This window comes from Mesitornis unicolor, unplaced genomic scaffold (assembly GCF_000695765.1).
Source record: "Mesitornis unicolor isolate BGI_N332 unplaced genomic scaffold, ASM69576v1 scaffold34822, whole genome shotgun sequence".
Lineage (NCBI taxonomy): Eukaryota > Metazoa > Chordata > Aves > Mesitornithiformes > Mesitornithidae > Mesitornis > Mesitornis unicolor.
The window spans coordinates 51,811-74,621 of record NW_010167797.1 but is presented as its reverse complement, the minus strand read 5'-3'; the positions used below and the strand labels follow the sequence as shown (position 1 = coordinate 74,621).

Genomic DNA, 22,811 nt, shown 5'->3' with positions numbered 1-22,811 from the left:
TCAGCCTGTCCTAATCTCTTTGGAGGGCTTCTTCAGAAGACTAAAAATAAATGGCAAATTATTATTACTTCGTTCAAAAGTTGCTATCTTTAATTATATAACAGTACCAGAATAGGATGCTCCTGTGTTATTGAACAAGATGCAACTCAGAACCAAATGGCATAACTTTCTGACATACTGGGCTTTTTAAGAGATCTTTGTTTTTAAAATCTCCTGTTTCAGTTATACTCAGTTTTACTCAGTTATATAAGTCTGCCTTAAGAGGCTTCAATTTGAAAAAAGAGATGCTGTAGTATCAAAGAGTATCAGGAAAACTGGAGAGTCTGGGAAAAATTACTTTATGAATGAACATGCCAAATACTAATCTTCAGTGGGTGTAACTGGAAAAGGTGATTTTTGCTGGATATAGAGTTCTAAGCAACCAACCCTGCTGCAGCATGTAAAGCTGAGTTTTACCTCTTTTCACAGGGACTGGGCAGAAGTTAGTATTGCAAGCTCTCAGGACTGCTGGTCTCTGATGGGGGAAGCACCCAGAAGCTGGTCTTCCTTGGCGCAGGCACTGTATGCTCCGGGTTTGCACGCCCCCACCACATGTTACTGTACACTACAGAAAGGAAAAAAGTAAAAGCCGTCTTTCATTATAGAGACTCTCTGGGAGCCCACGAAAGCCAAAGGAGTAACTCTGAAGGGCTTTGGTTGAGATTTGGAAATAGAGAGAGGTCAGGATCGGATGTGTTACTGTTCAGCAACCCCCATCAGGACTAACTTTTCAAAGATGTGTGCATCTGTTCTCCCTCCTGAGGGTTGGTTATTTGGTTGGTTATTTATCTTGGTTATTTAAGAATTCAGCTGAAAGTTTGGTTCCTTACTTGGGCATCGAGACAGAAACCGACCATTTTAGAAAACCTGTTCCTGATTGCCTGCACTGATTTCTTTTGAACTCTCAGCCTCTGGGCCCAATCCTGCTGTCTGAACAGAGATTTAATTCCCACTGGAACCATAATTATGTCAGTATCTGGAGAAAAACACAATGTGCTTGCAAGAAGATCTATGAAGTATTTTAAAATGAAAAAGCCTTTTACTTGTATGTGTTTCATGAAAAGTTGTCTTTAAGATAAATGTGATGATTTTCATCTGATTACAATTGTCAGGCATACATTGTTTCACATAGATGTTACTAAATGAGTGTGTGTCTCATTGATATGTGACTCATAAAGTAGATAAGTTCCAGAAATACAGAAGCTTGTTTGCAAGAATGTAGAAACAAATACAGACTGATCCCATAATTAATCATAGTATTTAGGGAATTCCAGGCAATCTGTGCAGATGCTCAAATACATTGTGCATATAGATATGTAATAGTTCAACCACAGTGCAGTTCGAAGACCGAGAAGAAGGTGTTGGAAAATGAGCATGGAATGTACTGCCTCTTGAGCATGAATAACATTTTTAGGTGACATTCTTCAGCTTCAGGACAAACAAATGAGCTGGACAAAAGTACATGATGGATGTGGACCAGCTTCATCATGTTTCAGCAGCTGAGTGGTGCGATCTTCTTCAGGGAATGGCTACGTGCAGGAGACACCTGTGGACTGTTAGTACTGGAGATATCTCCTCCATAAAATTGGGTATTTGACTACAGCACAATGTAAGACTGGAGCTAGCTTCAGTCTAGATAGCTTGGGCTCTTGTTGCTGTAGTCATAGTGGTGTGGTCTTCAGCATTTTATGCCCACCAGGTGTTTGTGCCACTCCAGCTGGTGTCCATTCTGTGCATATATCCTAGTTTTTCTAGATTTGGTGCTCTCTAAGCCCAACTTTGCAACCTCGCCTTTGAATTACAGAGGATGCATTGTCCAAAAGCCAGCAGTTACATTGCAGTGGTTTTGTTCTTTAATGCTGTGTAGTGAAAAGCACTGGGGGATGCTGCTTGACCTACTGTGTAGAGAACCTTGCTCCCTTTGTAAACTCCATAAAAGCCAAGGCATGAAATAGAGCTGGAAGAAGAGTTCTAGCCAGGACAGGGAGAGAGGAGTGATAGAGTTTCCCATTCCTACCTGCTGCCAGGGCGAGGAATACCAGCCAAACACCATGTTAGATGATGTTTGCAATGGACAGGCTCCATTGTTACAAGCTTCTTCCAGGTCAGTGTTTGGTTTCTTGATGTTTCTACATCGTCTCTGAGGAAAGGTGATCAATTTCCCATGGATGCTTTTCTCACCGCATTTTAGTTCTCGCTTTTTTACACCTGGGCCACAGGACACTGAGCACTGCAAAGGCAAAGTACACCTTTTAAATCTATAGAAACACACAGATAAAGGACAATGTGCTATGTGCAAAAGACCCCAAACTATGCAAAACTACAAAAGCACTATATAACTAAAACCACAAAGACCACGTTCTGTAATATGTAAACTGAAATATGAAGTCAGTGCAAGTCTTGAAAAATAAAGACATGAGGGTACAGCTACAGTTGGATGTAAAGAACTGTGTTTTTATAGTGGCTTGCCTGCAGCACCTGATTTTTAAAAGACAGCTTAGCTTTCTCACAAGGTGTGTGTGTCCCTGAGTCAACGTTTCCAAGAGCAGCCAAGGCAGGCAGTGAGCCATCTAACTGCACTGCTTTACCTCACTCCAGGAAGAAATCACCCACTGGAGCCGGTCATTTTTGGGGCAGCGTCCGAGAACACAGGTCTGCTGGGATTCAGGTTTATGGTCTCTGCTGCACATGTTTTCAGGCAAGATTTTAACCTTGGAAGAACCAGTACTTTTGCAGTAGACATCCCTTTTCTTAACACCTCTCCCACAAGTCTTGGAGCACTGTGATGGAAAGAAATATTCATTTGAACTAGAGGAAATGAAAACTGGCATTATTTGTATTTTACAGCAGAGCATAGAAACCATGGCTGAAGTGCTGTATAGCTGCTATTATCATATAAGTAAACCTGAAATTCTGTTGGTAAATACATAACAGTAACATCTGTATGTCAGCTCTAAAACACTGTTCTAAGTGCTTTCTTAACCTAAACTATGAACTCTCACAGCCCCCAAGTAGGACAGATAAGTAATCTCTCTCTTCCATAGATGAGGAAAGTTGGACTTGTGAGCAAAATGTTTTTTTCCCTGGACAGTATAGCTGAAAGCTGGTCCTAACCTCCCATCGCAAAAATCTTCCACAGCAAGATGTTCTCAGCTATTAGTTATTTTGTCCTCACCTTGGCCTTAAGGGATGAGATACAGGCAGAGAAGACTACCCAGGGAATCTACACGTAACTCCTTCACCAAATGACTCTCACTACAAGGCAGAATCTGATACGGCTAACAAGTTTAACCAAAGATATTTCAATTGCCAAGATTACAACTGAAGCTTAGGATAAGTGAATAAATGTCCATTGCTGCATGCTTTCGTTGAAAAGGTTTTCATTGCCTTTGCATACAACAAATGCACAAATTAGACATTTCTGGTGAAATGACGAAATAAACAGCCCTGAAATAATGCTGCCAGCTTTCTACCTTGTTGCATCCTCTTCTAATTGTTCTTTGTTTTACTAATAATGAAGGGGCACACGCCAAGGCACAACCCTGCACTATCACTATCTGTATTAAATTACAAATTTTTTTTAAAGATTTCATGAAAGCGGAGTTGTACTGAGGATGTGACAGAAACACCTACATGCTGAAAACCTGTGGTTTTAATCTTTTACCCCAAACAAAAACTCCTTTCATTTTAAGTTACTCTGATTTGTGTAGAGAGGCTGGGTATTTAGCAGTTTTTTCCTCTTATCTCCTTTGAGCCTGTGATCTTACAGCTTTCAGCTGAATCTTAAAATCTTCACTAACTTGTTCAGTACGTCTGTTCACTGCATTTCAGCAAGACTTGTGAGCTTTTAATTTTCATAGGCTTATTAGAAAATCCCTACTTGAGTTGTACAACTCTTAAAGAGGGGGAAAATGGGTTTTTTAATTGTTTTGGGTTTTTAAAATTTGTTTTAGAAGGGAAATTTGAAACTGTAAATGTGTTCGAAGACTGTATTCTTCCTTTTTTAAATATCTAATCATTGTACCTGGTTTTTATAATCTCCTGCCACACTAAGGTTTCCTTCACATACACTGGAAGAAAATGTTTCTTTTTGAGTGCTAAAACTCTGTTCTGGTGGACTATTGAGTAGTTACTCATCTGTCATAGTACGTTACAGGGCACTCCCCTGGAGAGGCAGTCTGTGCTTCTCAGCAGGGAATGATTATTTCAAGGTGTTCTTGAACACCTAAAGAGTGTCAAGTATCAAGAGGTGTATTCAGAAGTAATAGATTTTTCAGTAAATTTAAATCCACCTTGAATCTCACTAAATTGAGATGGAAAAATAAAAATAATGTAGCTCCTTTTGATACAAGTGTACTGTCAGCTCTCTCTTAAATCCCAGATTTCCCAGTACTTCATTTTTCCTTACATTAACAGTTCATACCAGCATCAATAGTAGTGAAAGAAAGAGGAGAGATGAGTTGTGTGTAAGTCTGTGTGTGTTTTTTAACTCAGGCTGGTTTAATGTCAGGCAGTTTGTGAGGCAATGTGTGTACACACAGGAATCTGCCCTTGTGCCCCTCATGGCAATTAACTGCAGTAGTACTCTGCTTGTAGTAGAATAGGCAAAAGTACAGAAGTGATTAGTGAACGTGTAAATCACAAACTTATCATCCCACAATTCACACGTGTGTGCATTAATACGCAATCTAACCCCAAATATTTCTTCATTCCTTGACTGTCTGTCATCTTGGAGAAAAGTTAATATTGCTGGGGGAACTAATCTCAGAGGGAGGTTAATGGCTTTGAAGAATTCATAGAGTCTCAAGTTATGAAACCAGAAAAAAATATCCATCTATTTGTATGTACCAAATAGGACACCATGTGTCCACTTGCGGCAAGCCCTCCTGTCTAAGCACTTAGGAAGACTAGTTAAAAGATAGTCAGAGTTTAAGTATTATCTTCATGAATAGAGCCACTTGCAGAATACTGATCTTTACAAAGTTTGCACTATTCTTCTTCATGAGCACAGGTTTCAGCAATATTTTCATTATGCCAGCAGACAAAAAAGTATGTTTTTCTCCAAATCACCTGAGACCATAGGCCAGGGCTCCATTCAGGTGGGCAGTCCTGACTGTTGCACATCTGCACCTGTGCAGGGGTGCTGACAGGACACAAGGAATGGGCCACCACCTCCTCTCTCTGGAAAGCTCTTTTCTGGACACACTGAATGAGACGACTTTGTTGCCCTCCTCCACAAGATTTGCTGCATGCGCTCCATTCGCCTGTTGACCAGCTTAAGGGAGAAAATGTATGTTAGAAACACAGGAGTCCAATTAGCTTTATAGGATCAATACCTATGAGCCACCTATCAAATGTGAATTATTCAGGAATTCTGCTTAGCCTGCTCTCCTGAGGTACTGATATCTTTTCAAGCAATCAAAAAGCCTTAGTTAGATAATCTGCCTTCAAAGCATGGAAAATTTTGCTAGGGATGAAATCAAAGTCACACAACCAAAAAAACTAAGTATTACTTATTACAGTTCTCATCTACCAGAACCAGCTTAACTACAAATACGAATGTGGAATTCCATAGGAACTGAGACACTGCCATTGAGGCTGGTGGAGTATCTAGAAGATCTAAGGGTCTGCCTAACAAATCACCATTCCTTTTCGCCCACATCTATGCTTTTAATTAAAAAAAATCTCTAAAATAGGAAAAGAAAAATATTTTTAAAGAAATAGTGGCACGACCACTATTGCCACTTTAGCTGCTGAAGAGACCTCCAAATAGACTAACAGACGCGAAGCCAAAGGAAGAAGCCAGATAGATGACGAGAGATCTGTAAATTGATGAGATTCGATTATTGGAAAGTTCTGCCCTTTCTTGTGACATTTTTTCCTTTTTACATCTCTCTTGGAAGACAGGGCAGAGGAGGAAGATTCACCTAAGCTGATATAAGGCAAAAGCTGGCACGGCAGAGGAAGAATGGGGCCCGTTTAGCTAAGCATGTACCTCCCAACGCATTTGTGCATAGATACACTCACACAGGGCAACAAATATTGGCATAGTGCTTTCCAGTGGTATTTATGTCAAACATTACTGGCTTCTATTTACAAAAAAGAACTTGCTTGCTAAAATCAAAGTCCTGTCATTAGTGTCTGAAGGATTTAAATGTCCTCAGACTAATAGGACAGTCTCTCCTCCCCCTCTACTCTGCCCTGGTGAGACCGCATCTGGAATATTGTGTCCAGTTCTGGGCCCCTCAGTTCAAGAAGGACAGGGAACTGCTGGAGAGAGTCCAGCATAGGGCTACAAAGATGATTAAGGGAGTGGAGCATCTCCCTTATGTGGAAAGGCTGAGGGAGCTGGGTCTCTTTAGTTTGCAGAAGAGGAGACTGAGAGCAGACCTCCTTAATGTTTATAAATATTTAAAGGGTGAGTGTCACGAGGATGGAGCCAGGCTCTTCTCGGTGACAAACAATGATAGGACCAAGGGGTAATGGGCACAAACTGGAACACAGGAGGTTCCACTTAAATTTGAGAAGAAACTTCTTCTCAGTGAGGGTGACAGAGCACTGGAACAGGCTGCTCAGAGAGGTTGTGGAGTCTCCTTCTCTGGAGACATTCAAAACCCGCCTGGACGCCTTCCTGTGCAACCTCATCTAGGTGTTCCTGCTCTGGCAGGGGGATTGGACTAGATGATCTTTTGAGGTCCCTTCCAATCCCTAACGTTCTGTGATTCTGTGATTCTGTGAAATTGGGCAGACAGGTGATGTGGAATCTAAATGAAACAGAGGAAATTTAACAAGCAAACATTGTTGGGTAAATTTATACTACAATCACAGGCATGCTTCAGTTACACACCATGTCAGTAAAGTTACACAAAGTCTGAAGAATTATTGCCAATCGCTTAGGATACATTCAGTTTTGAAATGTCAATAGCTGCTCAGTATTTCTATTCTTGAAGCACTGAGTGGGTCCCCAGCCTCTGTGAAACACTTCGCAAACAAATAGCCAAGCGAATTTGTCCTTGAAGACTTACAGTGTAAGACCATGCACGACAACTAGATAGGAAAACAGAATTGAAGAAACAGAGGAAATGATGAGTGACTAAATGATTACTCAAGTTGAGAACTCCTATTCAAAGACCCAGCACCGAATTTAAATAAAAGATTTTAAAACAGCAGTTTTACAAATTTTTAATAATTTATGCTACAGTAAGTGTTTCTCACAGCATCAGCCTCATGACCACTGGAATAGCTGCTTACATAAGATTTAATGACAAAAAAGCTTTTTTTTTTCGTTTTCTTACTGTGTGAAAGATGAAGAACATCTCATTTGCCTGTCTGTTCACGTCTGCCTGAAAACAAAGCTAATTTTAGTTAGTAAAAAAATGTGTAAAAGGCCTATTTTGGAAAAATTCCCTTGGGAATGGAAGAAATCCCAACTCTGGTTCTAGTAACTTCAGCAACTGCCAAAAGTAGTGGGAAATAGAAAAAAGCACTAATTTAATGACAAAGAAATATTAATGTGAAAAGCCAGTAGTTACATAATTCCAGAATACATCAGAAGTTTCCTTTTTGTCTGATTTTAAATATTTGGACTATTGCAATACAAACTGCTACAAAATACTTCTGACTTTAATCCATTCTACAACTTTGAATTAGTTTGCCTTGATGTTTCTGACAACAGTGAGCAACCAAAAGTGTTCATTTTAAGAATTTATTGACTATAACTACCCAGAAAGTTCCCCTTTTCACAGAGGAGAGGGCAATAAACCTCCTGTAATGCCCTCTAGTAAACTGCCATTTTCCAAGATTATCTGGGCTGTGATCCAAGAGTATCTTTCATTAGCTCAAATAACTAAATAATTATGACCAGATTTGGCAGCTCTGAAATCCAACAACAACAGTGCGTGGTACTCATGCCTTTCTGTGTTCTTACTGTTGGGACAGTAGCTTGGTTCCTCCTCAGGCTAATAAGTCTTTGTACTTATGCAGTAATTATTCCTCACTGACCTTGGTATGTCTGGAGCCTCTTTTATGTCACAAAACTGACATGCTTCTATTTCATCTATTATTCACCTCCTTCCCTTGCCTGTGATGCCTACCATATTTGGTTTTGCTTTATTTGCTGGCTATTAAGCATTCTTTATTTCCTCCATGGTATTTATTAACACTACATTTTTTGACATTGGCAGCCTCGGTTTTATGGAAATATTGCATGCCTTGACTTTCTGGGCAGATTGCTTAGCACAGATATTCTGGCATAGTTTCACTCAGCTGAATGGCAATCTGTTAATTTTAGACATGGTCCTACATGTAGATTCTCCATACATTAATATATCCTAAGGATTTTAAAAAGAATTAATTAGTGAGTTGAATTGTAATTCCCTAAACGTGGCTTGGGACTTTTATGGTTTTCCTTTTTGTATTTTTTTTAGAGTTCAGGTCATTAACTCTTTTAAAGTAGTAAATCTGAGAATATCAGAGCAATTTCAGCATGAAAACATTGCACTGCATGTCAAAATGGATATTCAGTGATAGGTATATTAGCGGATGTTCAAAATGCATGGAAAACAGAAATAGAAGTGGAAATTTTGTGTGTGGTCAATACAAATGAATATGATTTTGGTAAAGCTTTATAGCACAACAATGCCACATTAAAATGAAGGTAAGCATAAACAGCTCAAAAAGACTCCTGAAAACATCATATGTCCATGATACTGAGTTCATTGGATAAAAATAGTTCTGGCAGAACATAAGTCACATATGAACAGTCTGTGTTTGGCTACAAAGATTACTTAAAATTGGTATTGAGAAAATAATGTGGCTAAACGCAATCTAAAGAAACTGCTGAAGCAGGAACATGGGGCTCCCATTTCACATGCTACCATTATTTAAACCTTATCTCTGTCTTTTTTGTGGTCATGGTGTATAATTTGCCATTTGGATTTTATGTATGCTGCTGTAATCTTTAAATTTTTCAGGAAATTCCAAACTATGACTGAACTATTCTTTAGTATCTTCAACATATTGCAAACTATGAATTTTTAAATAAAAACAAAGGCACTGCAGAACATTCACGTCTTTTTGCTTTGTCTCATCATCCTCTTCTGGACTGGGGGAGAAGGGGAGTGCTTCCCATTAAACTTCATTAAATGTGTTATCTTATGAATTATGGGAGTGGGATTTACCAATTGCTTTTACCACTCATTGCTTTTATCACCACAGAGTAAAACCAGCAGATGACACCAGGTTTAGAGATTTCCTCCATTTCCTCTGCCTTCTGCAGCCTGTGTGCTTCAATGCATCTTCAGCTGTCTTTATTTCTCACTGAAACACTCCTAATTTTTTTAACATATTGCTTTAGAAAAATCTCCTGTTCTGGAAGTCAAAATACCATCGTTTTTAAGACTAAAATAATGCTAAGGCTACAAAGTCAGGAACCCAAAAGTGAAAAAAATCAGGAGAAGAAAGATAGACAGTGTGTCCTTAAATCTACCCGTTTGTATTTTAAGCCATATAATACTATGTTTAATTGTATGAGCACACAACATTTTTTTTTCCAAAGGACCCCTACCACAGCTACTATAAATCAGTGTAACTCCCTTGTTTTTAAAGAAGCTCTATTGAATTAGACCAGCTGGATTCTAAATGCTTATCTGTATGTCAACGTCTTCCTTTGCATCTCACCTTTTCCCACATCTTTTAGAAAATAAATAAGATTGTTCACACAGGCAGTGTCTTCATATTTATTTTTGTGGGCATTGTGAGCATTGGATTTATTTGTTTTTGATAGTCCTCCTCCTGGTATCATAATACTCTGTGGGACGTTTTTTCCAAAAATCACTAATTACACTTCACAAGGTTCTTTCAACCTAATCTAATACGTGGAATCTGAGTCATGGGGCCAAGCTTCCACATAGGGAGTAGCACTTTACTCAGGAAATAGTCTTCTTGATTCAAGGTGAGTAAAGGTGGCAGAACAGGCCTCTAAGTAACTTAGATTTACTCAGTGTCACATAGCTAACCCCAGCATGGTGACAGAGCTGCATGCAACCCTCAGGAGGTCTTGCTTAGCAACACTAGAAATATCACCTCTATTATTATCATTGGGCAGAAGCCTACGCAACTAACATTTTTAAACAATTACTTTTTACGTTACAGAATAAAAGTGGGTTCATCTAGCAGGTTATACAATTCTGTGTGCCTATCGGAGAGGACTTCTTTCATGGTTAACTCAGTCATAAGGCATAGCAAAATGGTACAAAAATAAAGAGAACTTACTATGCTGGGCAGGGATTAGTATTGCATAGTTTTGTTTCAGTTAAAGGCTTCATCTTTGGGCCACAAAAGGAGGAATTAACTCGTGTACGATGATCTTCTAAACAGATTGCTTTTGCTGTAATGTGTCCTACGGAAGCATTAGGAAAAAATGCAGTTAAATACATGTTTACTAAAACTGTAAGAGAAAAAGTAGTAGGGAAGAATTTTGACTAAACAAGTCCAAGCTCATCCTTCGTACAATTCCACTGACTTGAAGTAAATTAAATAGGATTTAATTTGGCAACATGTTTTTAACATTAATTTCCTTCTCTGTAACACAGGTACTATCGAAGTCAGATGAAACACTTTAGTTATAAACAGCATATTTGCAGAATTTTCCCCCAGCAAAAATGAGTAACTCTTCAAATCCTAACTCCCTGCAAATACTAGCAGTGCTTGCTTAGAGTTCTCACTTGCAAACTCCAACGACACATTTTTCAACTTTCTACAGTATATCTTTACAGACTTCACAATTCTGCGGTTCCTGTACCTAAACTCTATCTAGTGTCAACATCAGGACAGATTACAGAGAAGACTACAAATGCCTTAAAAGATTAAGTGATTTTATAGATTTATCCTTTAATTGACATGTATCATTCACCTCCCACATGGTTCACTGGGCACAGCAAGTCAAATCTGGAAACATGGTTGCTTCCATCATCTTTATATACATGCTGCAGCCTTCATTTTCAAAGGGAAGCAAGAAAAATACAATTGTAATATTTTATGTCTGCAGTGCTCCTGGTGGATCTTTCCTCCATACACAGTCTACTGAGATGCTGTCAAGTCTGACAACAGACTGGGAAGATATTTCTGAATTTCATCTTGCCAATAGAGAAGCATAACATGGCATTTCCTTGGTCATGCAGCCCTATTCTTTGGTATTAAAGATAACGTCATCATATAGTCCTATTTATATGACCCAGTTCCAGTTTAAAGGCCAGTAAAATTTTAATTTTCAATTCTTTTTGCAGGACTTCCCACAGGTCAGTTTTCTGCTTTCATTACAGCCCATTACTTTCACTGACAGAATATCCAGGATTAAGAAAAACAAACAGATGGTCTGTGCAAAGCAAATACCCCGAGAAATATCAGACTGACCTGGCAGAACTCAAATATTTATAATTAAACAGTGAGAAGATCAGGGTGCAACTGTCAGTAAAGGTCTTGATAATATTTTAATCTTCAATTACTCTCCACAGATAAGATAAATTTTACTGGTATCTTTCTATGTTCCCAAATTACAGGGACATCAAAGCACATACTTAATTCCCACACTGCTTCAACAACGGGATATCATATACCTATGAATCGATCTGAAGAAAAAGACTGAGTCATTGTAGGAATTGAGAGTGGCATTTTTTTTTTACTATAAAGGAAGTATGAAGGCATTTTATCTATAAGTTGTCAGATAAAAAACAAGGATCAGGTTTTCAGTGTAACCCGCTGTATGTACTGATACACATGGTTGCAAAATTAAAGTTGAACCGTTTGAGATGCTGTAAAAACATGAAAAAAGAAGAGGACTGGCAATTGGAAAGTTACCTACCACCACCACAAGTAGCTGAGCACTCAGACTGCACCGTCACCCAGGAGTAGCTATGTTTTTTGACAAATGTCTTGTTTTCATTGTTGGTTTTGGAAAATGTATATTCCCAAGCAATCCCAGGATTTTTGCCTTGTAGCAGGATCTATAGAGGGGTATTTGGTGTTTGTTTAGAAGAAAAAAGGAGGAGAGGTTAAAAAAAAAGCATTTTGTCATTCTGAAAGAAGATGAACTAAACATGATACACAGATAATACAGTCATACACACCTTGTTTGTGAAAGCATTTTCAGGAGACATAATTTTTCAATAAACTAAAAACCATCAAAGTAATTCCTAAACAGCAAAGTGTTTGCTTGGACCAACACCTGCAGGGCATATAACAGAAGAGTGTAGAAATACACAGTTCAGCATAATGCTACTTTAAATCAGAAGGCATTTGACTAACTGGTGAAGCAGAAATGCCTTCAGTAGATGTGAAATAACATGCAAAGACTTTTGGCAGTGCAGTATTAGCCACTGCCCCTGCCTCAGCTCTCAGTGCTCTGCTCCTGCAGCTGGCCCTTAACAAGCAGGTCCCTGCATTCACTGGGGGCTCACTGGTGAGTGCTGCAGTCTGCCTGTGGCAGTGCAGTCCAGACTCGCTGATCCTTCCACAGTGCCTTCTATGAATGAAGAAGCCTTTGCCCATTAAGTAAGCAGGACTCAAATGCTTTACTGAAAGAAGCCTGAGTAAAGCAGCAGTATAGCTGTGTGGGGGCTGGCAATAGAAGTGGCTTCCTCAGTTCTTGAGACTGACGGTATAAAATAGATTTTAAAAAAAAAAAAGTTTTTCTATGCGAACTGGTGATAGATTTTGTTTGGAAGATCCTCAGCTGGTATTTTTCTCATGATGATTGAAGCTAATAAAGCTTCAGTCCAGAAAAGGACCCATATCTGGGTGTCCACAAGGGAAAAAGGATTGGAAAAATCTTTACCATTTTAGCATAATATGTTAGAAAATTTAGAAAAGGTGTGACTACTGTATGTAAGAACAATCTTTGTCATTTAACTCAGAGACCCTAGCTCTTGGGGTGTACTATTTAAGTGGTGAATTATATTGCAGTTTTCATGTAGACAACTTTCTAAAACTCAGTATTCATTTCAAGTGTGAATTATAATTAATGCAAGATGCATGAACATCTGAAATAAACCTAAATTTAAGGAGAAATTTCTGTTTACATCTATTTTAGAAACGTATTGGCGGCAAAATGCATTTATATTTAGACTTAATAGAAAAAGTGCATGAGTTTACAGTTATAGCGCTCTACTAAGTTCTAATTTTCACCAATGTGGAACTGGTCATAGTAATACAAAGAGCAGGTGCAGTTAACCTCAGCTCCTAAATATGTTTATTGATAAGCACTAGCATTTCAAGTACAATTCCAGTCTATGTTAGTGATTACCATTCAAGATATTCATAAAATATCATTCATATGATAAGTTCATATGATGTCTAACCTGAGTGCTTAAGCAATCCATGTAGGTAGACCTGATCTCTGTATAGACTGGTTTCGTAAAATAACATCAGACTGGCATTTATGTCATTTAAGACCAAGAAACATAATAATGTTTTGAAGTGTAGCCAAGGGTTTTAAAGTATTCTGAAAATGTACCTGTTGGAAAAGAGAAATTACCCATGACAGTGACAATTCAGACCAAATTTACATGACATCCAGCTCAATAATGTTGAACACATGAAGGATCTGGTCTGCATACTGTTTACTTTTCAAGAAAAAAAGAAAAACGGATGCTATATTTTCTATTCTTAGTAGCCAAATGTTTTACTTCAGTCAGTGAACCTTAATAAACTGAGACTATAGGAATTAGAACTGTAAAAGGCAAAATACTTCCAAAAGAATTGGAAAGTACATGCCATCTCATCAGAAGATTCAGATTAGAAGATCCTCAAACACAGATAAATTAAAGCATTTCATGTGAAACTACTCATTTTACCCATCCAAGCTTAATTCACGAGCACCTTAGAATACCTGTGAGATTATGGAAAAATAGATATGAGAGTGATTACTGACCTCTTTATTTTTCTGAATATTCTTGACAGAAATAATATTTCTATACCTGCTTTAGGGGTGAGTCATATATGTACGTGTATCTCACTATTTGACAAGAACAGTATTAAAATCAAGCACTCTGAAATTAGAAAACATCAGAATTGAGACTGCTGTGCAACTTCATGCTGCCCTGCACAGATGCACTCTCAAAGTCTGGATCTCACATTGTCTTTCCAGAAAGCCCCTGCCACGTTCAGTGCTCACAGCACATGGTGCTCACTAATGAGTATATTACAAAGTTTCCGTATTTTACTTTATGCTCATTCATCAAAGTGTGGTTCTGTGCCCTAGTTGCTATACTCTGTTCAAACCTTCATGAGTGTAACTTTTTTCAGAGCCTTTCTTTTTTCCTTGGCTATTCATCACTATCTGATACAAATGTTTTATAAGATTTAACAGCCCTTTCAGGTAAAGGAAACTCTCTCTGCTGATGGCAAAAAGTCCAACTCCGTTCAAGCAGCTGTTCCACAGTCACTTTGAATCTTGAACCTCAAGTCTATAGGCATTCAAGTTTCTAGAAAAGACAGGTATAATAACGTGTGCTCACTCTACTGTCCTCTTAAGGACAAAGTGGTACAAAACCCAAATGTGTAAAGTTTCAGAAACTGTGCTTCAGAAAAAATTAGGGTGCATTAATAAAAATTGAGCCCTGGAAAACTATTCATTAATTAAAACAAATCCTTTCTGGGTTCTTACAGACCAGACCTCAAAACGCTTTCACTTTCCTTTTCATGGGAAGGTCCTACAAGTACAAGGTATTAGCACAGATCTCAACATCTAAGGAAGCCAGAAGCAATTTCAAAGAGTTGCTTTATTTTCTTCTGTGTTAGAAAAGATCTGGCTAATGTATGAACAGTCAAAGTCAGATTTCCTCTTTCATGGTCCTGTGAGGATGCACCTTCTCCCATTTCAGTTGGTGCTCTGTGTTCCTTCAAGTGCACAGGCTGAAATTCTATCCGGCCTTTCAGTAAGCCATGTGTCAAAAGAGGAGGAGGTTTTGTTCCTACCTCAAGACCTTGTGTAAGGGTCAAAAAAACCCACTAAAGCTTTAAACTTTTCTAATAAAAATATCTTCAAGTATTAGACTGAACACTTATCTTCTCAAAGTGCTCTTTATTTTTGACAGTAGAGGCAACAAACGGAATGAATGCATCCTGAACATCAGAATACAGAACACGAGAGAAGGAGGATAAGAAGATAAAAGTGGCAATCAGTTTTACTCCTGTAGGAGCAACATTCTCCTGGTGCTTCAACAGAGTGAAGGGAATGAAGAGAAAATTATCTTGGATGAGCTAGAACAAGACATGTCAGTATTTATCATTTCAGAGACAGCCACACAGTGATGTAAGAAACTCGTAACCTCCAGTTGAGTGAGTGCCTGTGGGGTAAATCCTGCACTCCAGGCAAACTGGGCCACACATATTTTAAGAGGTGAGCTACACTCCCTTCTTGTGCGTTGGAAAGTAGAAACAATTGTAACAGGCATATGAAGTGAACTTCCTTCCCGGTTCCTGGCCAGCAGACAGAGCTAGAGCCCCTTCACATTCAGCAGTCTACAAGACGGAATGTTTACAGAGCAAGAGTTGCATCACACTGCGGTCTCTTTCCTCCTGTATCATCCCAGGTGCATAGAAACAGGGCAAAATCAAACTCTGCAAAACTATTGGAGACAAAATATTGCAGGGCACACAACAATATACGTTAAAGTCCCTGGCACTGAGCTGAAAAATAGTATACAATGTGTAATGTTCAAGTTTTCATCAGGAAAGTTGCAAAGTTGCAATTTTGCCAAAGTAATGAGCATATAAAAAGTTTTCTATCATATTTTTCAAACATTCATTACAAAGCCCTTCCTTAACAAGCCAATAACTGAAGCCTGCATATATAGCCAAGTTATCAGACCTACAAATTTGGAAAGACCTCCAGTGCTAGTCTACTTAACTGGATTCATTCCAGCATCTTTTCAGCCAACTGGCATTTGCTCCCAAATTTACAGCTGGCCAAAAATCTCCTTAAACATTTCCAGTTCCTCAACAGAACCGTTTAATATCTACCTTTAACACACCAACCACCTGACTTCAGACACAACACTCAGCAGCTCTGACCGCAAGGCACAGAGTTATAAAATTTATAGCTTCTTGAGTTTGAAAACCACAGCCTCTATGGCTGGAATCTTCCAGATCTATTCTGAAAAAAAAAAGAACGTGGCTTTTGCTTAGGGCACAAAATGTTAAAACAATGGGTAAATTGAAATTTCCTGAGTAAAGAGAAGCTCTAGCAAATTTTGCTCCTAATTTTGATTTCAAAGCTCAACCAATAAATTTTCTACACTAGCTGTGCATCTGCTCCTTTGTTTGAGATACCTTTTTTTTTTCCCATGGCTATCCTAAGTTTCCAGTACAATACTCGATTTTGCAGGTCAAATTTTTAAAGAGCCTATGAACACTGCTTTTTTATGATTGACTCTGTGCTTTTCAGGTGTTTTTTTATTTTAAGATAGGTATGTGAAATTACGCACAAGACACTGAATTACAAGAGATTAATTTACACAAGACAAACTTTTCTTTCTTCCATAAGAAAGAGTCCAACGTATAGGACAGTACTGCCTGGCACCTGACAAGCTGAGAAAGTGACTCCTTATCTCTGTGAAGGACTAAGAGACATTTACTAATAACTTAAGGAATGAAATCTAGCATAGAGGAAAAGCCAGGTAAAAGGAATTGCTACTGTTCACCCATATGTACATCATGTATTTTCATCTTCACTTGTTTTGCATGTGCATAATTTACAAAATGGGCATGAGCCCAACCTTGGAATCCAAGCATACACGGCAGCTTTGATCTGAGTCTTCAAACTGCATTTGCATTTCCTGGGTCACTCCCATGCTTTGTAAGTCTTTGATAATTTTTTTAGGTGGATGTAACAGAGTTTCGCTATTTGCAGTGAGCCATCAATTACACCAGTGAGGGCAGACAGAGAAGTCTGTCTGTATGGAAGACCAGTGCCTGGCTGTGTTATGCTTGTAAGAGCTGCAGTTTTCATCCATGCCATTTAGTAAATAATTTAACATCCAACATCCTAAGCCAGATTCTGATTTCTCTGTTCAATCGAGATGACCTCCAATGACTTTTACGAATTAACTCTGTTTGGAGTAGGATAAATTTAAGCACCTAGTGTTTGATGGTGGTGGAAAACTGTTTAAAACAAGTTTTAAAATAGGACTGTTGTCTTGAATGGACAGTTATTGGATGGGATCCTTCACAGTGGCTAACACCAGGAGCTTCAAAAGGAAGTGAGAGAACACCTGTTTGGAAAGCTCTAGAAAAGGAAGAATTACGCATTGGTTACTTAAGCCAAACCTTAAAACAAAAGGGGTTTTATCTCATGAATATTTCTAAAGTCACTCAAAACACAATCTTAACTAAAAGCTTATGATAAACTATTGTTTTATGAGAAAGTCCACTAAGGTCATTAAAGGAAAGAAAAAAAAGAGTATTCCTGAAAGGTCCTGTATGATCTCATTTCTACTTCAGCTGTTTCAGATTTATCTTCTGTTGTTACTGTGTCTCCATTTTTTTTTTACTGTTCACATGCTAAATGTACAACCTTCAGGGATACTGTCCAGCTAATCTCTCCCCACTAAAGCAGAACCCTTTTATGCATAGTACTGAATCAATATCTGTATCTTATAAGCACATCTTAGCTCTCTTTAGCTTTCTCTTTAGGGGAAATCAGTACAAATTTATTATCTACTAACTAATAATAAATGTAATGTTTTAAAACTGCAACTTGGCTTTCTCCCAGTGGGAGCTAGATCACCAGTACAGCCATTCCACCTGGCTGCCTTTCTCTTTTTTCCCCTATTGAGAAAGAGGAAGTGATTTATTGATTTTAATTAGACATATTCCTGCTTTGAAACTCCATTCACCTGCTCTTCTCTTGAATGTCTGCCTCTTTGCAAAGCATTCTTTCCATCTGTTACTTATTGCTGTCAAAATAAGCTATCTATTTTCACAAAGATTTCACAATTCCTTGATTCAATATTTCATTAAGTTTGCGGTAAACTTTAGTGAGGATACTGATTCTGTCTCATCCTGAAAAACTTTACAGTGTTTTCTCAACTTGGCTTTGAGTTCTCAAATCAGTCAATTCTTCATCCATTTACTGATAGAATGGAAAACAAAATTATTAAATTCCTGTGTTTTCAAGAGAGTTTAGCAATCCCTGGTCATGCAGAGTTTCCTGTGCCCACATAACAGTTCCGTTTCCTTTGCCCTTTAAGAATCTTTCCCGTAGTCATGGCAGGTGACTGAATATTCAACAAATGGGTGTCACGAGTGAACCTCATACAAGTTCTGTACTGATAGAGCCTGTGAGGGCCTGTGAGGGCAATGTCCTTTGTGCTCTGCTAGCCTCTTCTGGAAAGTACTTTCAGCAGTTAGTGGTGCTCACTGGCAGCCTCTATTTCCAAAGCTAGATAAATGAATGATGAATCTACTGTTTGTTTCTCCTCAAGTATTTTTCAGTTAAAAGAGAAACACTGACAAGGTCTTTAAATTGGAAGTGCTGACTTTAAATTACTTATAACCAAACAACAGATAAATAAAATTAATATATTCAACTACATTTTAAAAACTCCAGCATATTTCCATTTAAGATGAGGTATTTATGTTACAGAAACCATATTTTAAAAACTTGGTATTAAGTTCTGATCCTAGATTATCATTTAACTATGGTATTTCTACCACGTTTACCTTTGTCTGTTATTTCAACTAGCCTGAATCTGACTATTTTGGGAACTGCCTTCTGATCCCATGAACATGTTTCATTTCAGCTTGTATTGGTTTCTACAAACCCGCAATCACCAAAGAATCAGTAATACTAACAGTAACTTCAGAAGGATACAGATACACACATCCTGAAGGGCACTGGTTCACCGGATTACCTCCTTTGCATTCCCTCCATCTGTGAAATTAATTCTTGAACAATCCAGAAAGGGTCCTGATGAATTCTAAATATCTCATCCTGCATTTACACTACCAGCAGCTGTGCTCAGGAAATACTGGTCCTACACATTTAATTCCTCATTCATCTTACAGTGTTCTCCTCAGAAAATACTTGGCCACTATAGTTTGTATTTTTTCTCCCACAATCTAGTTAAATTACAGACTCATTGCCCTTTGTCTTCTTTGGTATGACTTGTTCCCATAATTACATACATATAATATATGTAAATATATATATAAATGTGTATTTTTGGTGTGAAATGCCAGGGTAAATAAGAAAAGCACTTTATCAGTCTTTTTGTAGTCTCTCATCTATTGCTGAATAATGTTTAGGACTGCAGAATCTGATTAAATGATACACACTCAGCTGAAGTATTGAAAAAACTGATAGCAAAATAGATGCATAGGAACATACTGAAAAATATGATACAAATACAAAACATTTAGTAGAACTGCAAGGCTGAACTTGTGATATGCAAAACAATATGGGATTTTAAGGGGTTGTTTGTTTTTTTCTTACTTGAGTTTCATTCTTCTCCCTTAATACATGATTCACAAGAATCTTTCAAGAAAATATTTTGGAGAATAACTGCACTGCAAAGGAAGTGATTGCTTTGAGCACAGACCTGTCTGGACCTGGAGAGCACGGGTCACATCCTCTCCTGTGAATGCTGCTCAGTGGACGTGCGTAACCTGAACTTTCTGGATACATACAGGCTGATTTGCATACAGAAATGCAGCCAAAAATCTTGGACCATTTGAGTCACTACACAAATGTCTAGCAAAACTATGACTACAAAATTAAACAGGCACAAGTTGTGTTAACCTGTCTTTCAGATCATAGCAGAATGGCAATAAATACACTCACAAAACCTTACATTTTCCACCCACCTGAACTATAAAAGTTCCTGTATTTATGTGTGCAATCTATTCAATTTCTCGGTACCTGCAGTGTGCACTTTTACAAGGGCTTGCACCAAACTCCTCTAGAAAGTAAGCATTAAATTTCTTTTGAATACAACTTAATTAAAAAAAATAAGAAACAAGTATCTAAACATTGCAAGAGTAAGTTGAGGTCTGAGCTCTGAAGAGTCCTACTGAAAACTTTTTCTGTATGCTTCTTAGAAAATCACAGATGAGAGAAAAATAAAAACAAAACTACAATGTTTTGTGCTTGAATGTTCCTTTTTTTCAGCCTTCTATCAGGTTTTGGTATTACAGTTGAAGTAGGATTCGTTTCATTATTACTGCTGCAAACAGCTCTTCAGCAATATGTGTGTTTTCTCATAAAAGTGTATTTCTTTAGTTTTCATTGGCATTTTGCTGCTTAGAGTTATTGGTAAATCATAAGTAAAGCAGATCTTTGAAAACACAAAATTTTGCATTTTTTTTAGAATTCAGCTTGTTGGGTGTGCTTAAGTTATTGAAAGGAAAAGAAAACTTAAACACAACTCAGATATATTTAATTGGGGAATATGTAACTTGAACATTTTCAGTCGTTAGAATCTCTTGTTACCAATGCCAGTGGTGTAGGTATTTCAATAAAAATACAAGGAAAGTTTAAATAAGCTCTCATAGGAGCAATAGCCTCCAGTTAAATGTTAAATCTTAATAAAACTGTTTAGCATAATTTGATAGGATAAAAATAGAAGTGTTATTAGGCATTAAATTTTTTTCTTTAATCTTTATTCTGCAAAGTATGCGCACAATATGCAGCCAAGTAAGTCAACTTGCAGGCAATTTATTGTTCATACTTTAGCTCTATAATAATACAGTTCAATCTACTATGCATTACAACAAATAAGATTCCTGAGAGTTCAGCATAATATTTCATAGTATTTATATGTGTGCTTGTTTCTTTGGTGTAAGGCTATTTCGGAGATTATTTGCAGACAGGGAAGTCTACTTGTAGACCAAACTCTTCCTTGGACTAATACCTCCCTATTAACAAACATACCCAAAATGAAAATTCTTCAACTGAGAAAAAAATGTGTTTAAAAAGCATTGCAATTTGTGATGATAATTTGTGAAAATACACACCCTTTGCCCATGTCAAACTGTCCGTTCTAAAACATGTGTTCATCCTAAAGTACTTTAACATGTGTTCATGGTCCATGAACTTCAGTGGTTCTTAAAGACATGTTTAAGAACATTACTCAGTCAGAATGAATAGCAGTAAGGGTCTTCAGTATTCCAAATAAAAACTTTAGTGAATAGTTGCGAATGTTTAAATTATCACTGAAGTACATATTTCATGTCACAGCCTATACTTACTGTGTTTCTTGGTTTAACAGAACAAAGCTGTGTAAGGGAGACGGGATGCAGAGTTCTTAGCTAACTGCTCTTGCAGAACCTCTGCAGAGGGCAGGTTTCAGTTACAGTGTTATGAGATGGGGCGAAGAACCGCAGACTGCTGCCCTGCAGAATGCTACAGCACTCGCTCTCGTGCACCACAAGTGCACGCCAGAGAAAGCTACGTGTCTGAGAGTGAGCTGACCACAGTATTGCTGGAAGGCGTGGGAAGGAATTGAATCCCTTCTGGGGAGGGCTCCTTCTTTCTCACAGGGAAGGACTCATCAAAACAGACATAACAGATGAGTTACAAAGCCAGGACTTGCCAGAGTTTTTCAACAAAGCAGGCAAACTAATGTAGCTAACAGGGAGTAAAGACTTTGGCGATTCAGCCAGCAATTGACCCTCAAATGTTCTGATAAATTTTAAAAGAAAATCTAGTAAAGTCACCTAATGTAGAAAGAATTTTTTCTTAGAACAGAAGTTATTAGTGGCTAATTTCAAAACTGTAACACTGGAACAAACCATGTAAGTACCAAATTTACTTTCTACTAAATACAGTTTTAACACAGTACATCTGGCAGACAGAGTAGGTGATATAAATCTGACTGGGAGATAAACATATACAGAATTCATTATTTTAGATGCTATCACCAATAAAACTGAATCAACAGAAATTACACAGTGGCCTACGTGTGGTACTTTGACCATCTGCGTCCCAAGGTAGATGTAAAAACAGCTACATGCACCTGCAGTTTCAGAAGCATTAGTTGAAACTGTTACCATTGAGCCTTGCTATAATGTTAGATTTAATTTTTACATCACTGAATTTCATTGTATGCCATTTATGAGATGCGTTTATAATCTCTATTACCATTATGCAGCAATGGAGAAATAATGCTATATGGTGTGTTTTATGCACGTTCCTTTTCACTGAATTTGTGACAGCTTACTAAACTTCAGACCTTGATAAACTGGTGAAAGGCCTTTCAGTCTAGCATAACTACACAATTAACTTTGAATACTATCGTGACTCAGTGCTATTCTTTAATCTCGCTGAGAGCTACAGTGCAGAGCTAAAGCTGTCGTTACTAATTCTGTAATAGACGTCAAGGGAAGAATAAACAGAAGAAAGCTTACTTCAAAGACCAGAGTCTCATTAGTTGGTCCTGCTGCATATAGACTCTCTGGGTGGTTAAAAGAGCGCTGATAATCAAAAACTGTTCCAGCAAAAGAGAACTTTCCTGGCCAGTCAATTGTCCAGTCTCCTGTTAGATAATACTTTTTACTGAGGTTGCGCACTGCAAGGTAACTGGTCGAGATCTGCATTTCATGGAGCTGTATACTGCGTGCTCCTCCTGGAATAGTGACCACAGCATAGTAGTCTGAAATGAAAGACATAAGCAATATTTTTGCAATTGTCATACAGATAGATGTGGCTTATAAGTTCTGAGCCAATTTGAAATTTTTGCAGTTTAAAAGATACTGAAGACAGCTGTTCTGATACA

The 22,811-nt window shown here is 37.9% G+C and overlaps 1 protein-coding gene across 1 annotated transcript in view; it reads right to left on the bottom strand.

Moving 5' to 3' along the window:
- Nucleotides 1–456: 456 nt before the first annotated feature.
- Nucleotides 457–22,811, bottom strand: part of ADAMTS18 (ADAM metallopeptidase with thrombospondin type 1 motif, 18) — a gene marked incomplete at its 3' end in the record, with an annotated part of 73,752 nt that continues 51,397 nt past the window's right edge. The window contains exons 15-21 of the mRNA XM_010178819.1: nucleotides 22,444–22,688; nucleotides 11,900–12,041; nucleotides 10,312–10,438; nucleotides 5,110–5,314; nucleotides 2,628–2,819; nucleotides 2,057–2,269; nucleotides 457–604 (exon numbers count right to left, since the gene is read on the bottom strand). Coding sequence (XP_010177121.1) covers nucleotides 457–604; nucleotides 2,057–2,269; nucleotides 2,628–2,819; nucleotides 5,110–5,314; nucleotides 10,312–10,438; nucleotides 11,900–12,041; nucleotides 22,444–22,688 — 1,272 coding nt within the window. The remainder of the gene's footprint in view (nucleotides 605–2,056; nucleotides 2,270–2,627; nucleotides 2,820–5,109; nucleotides 5,315–10,311; nucleotides 10,439–11,899; nucleotides 12,042–22,443; nucleotides 22,689–22,811) is intronic.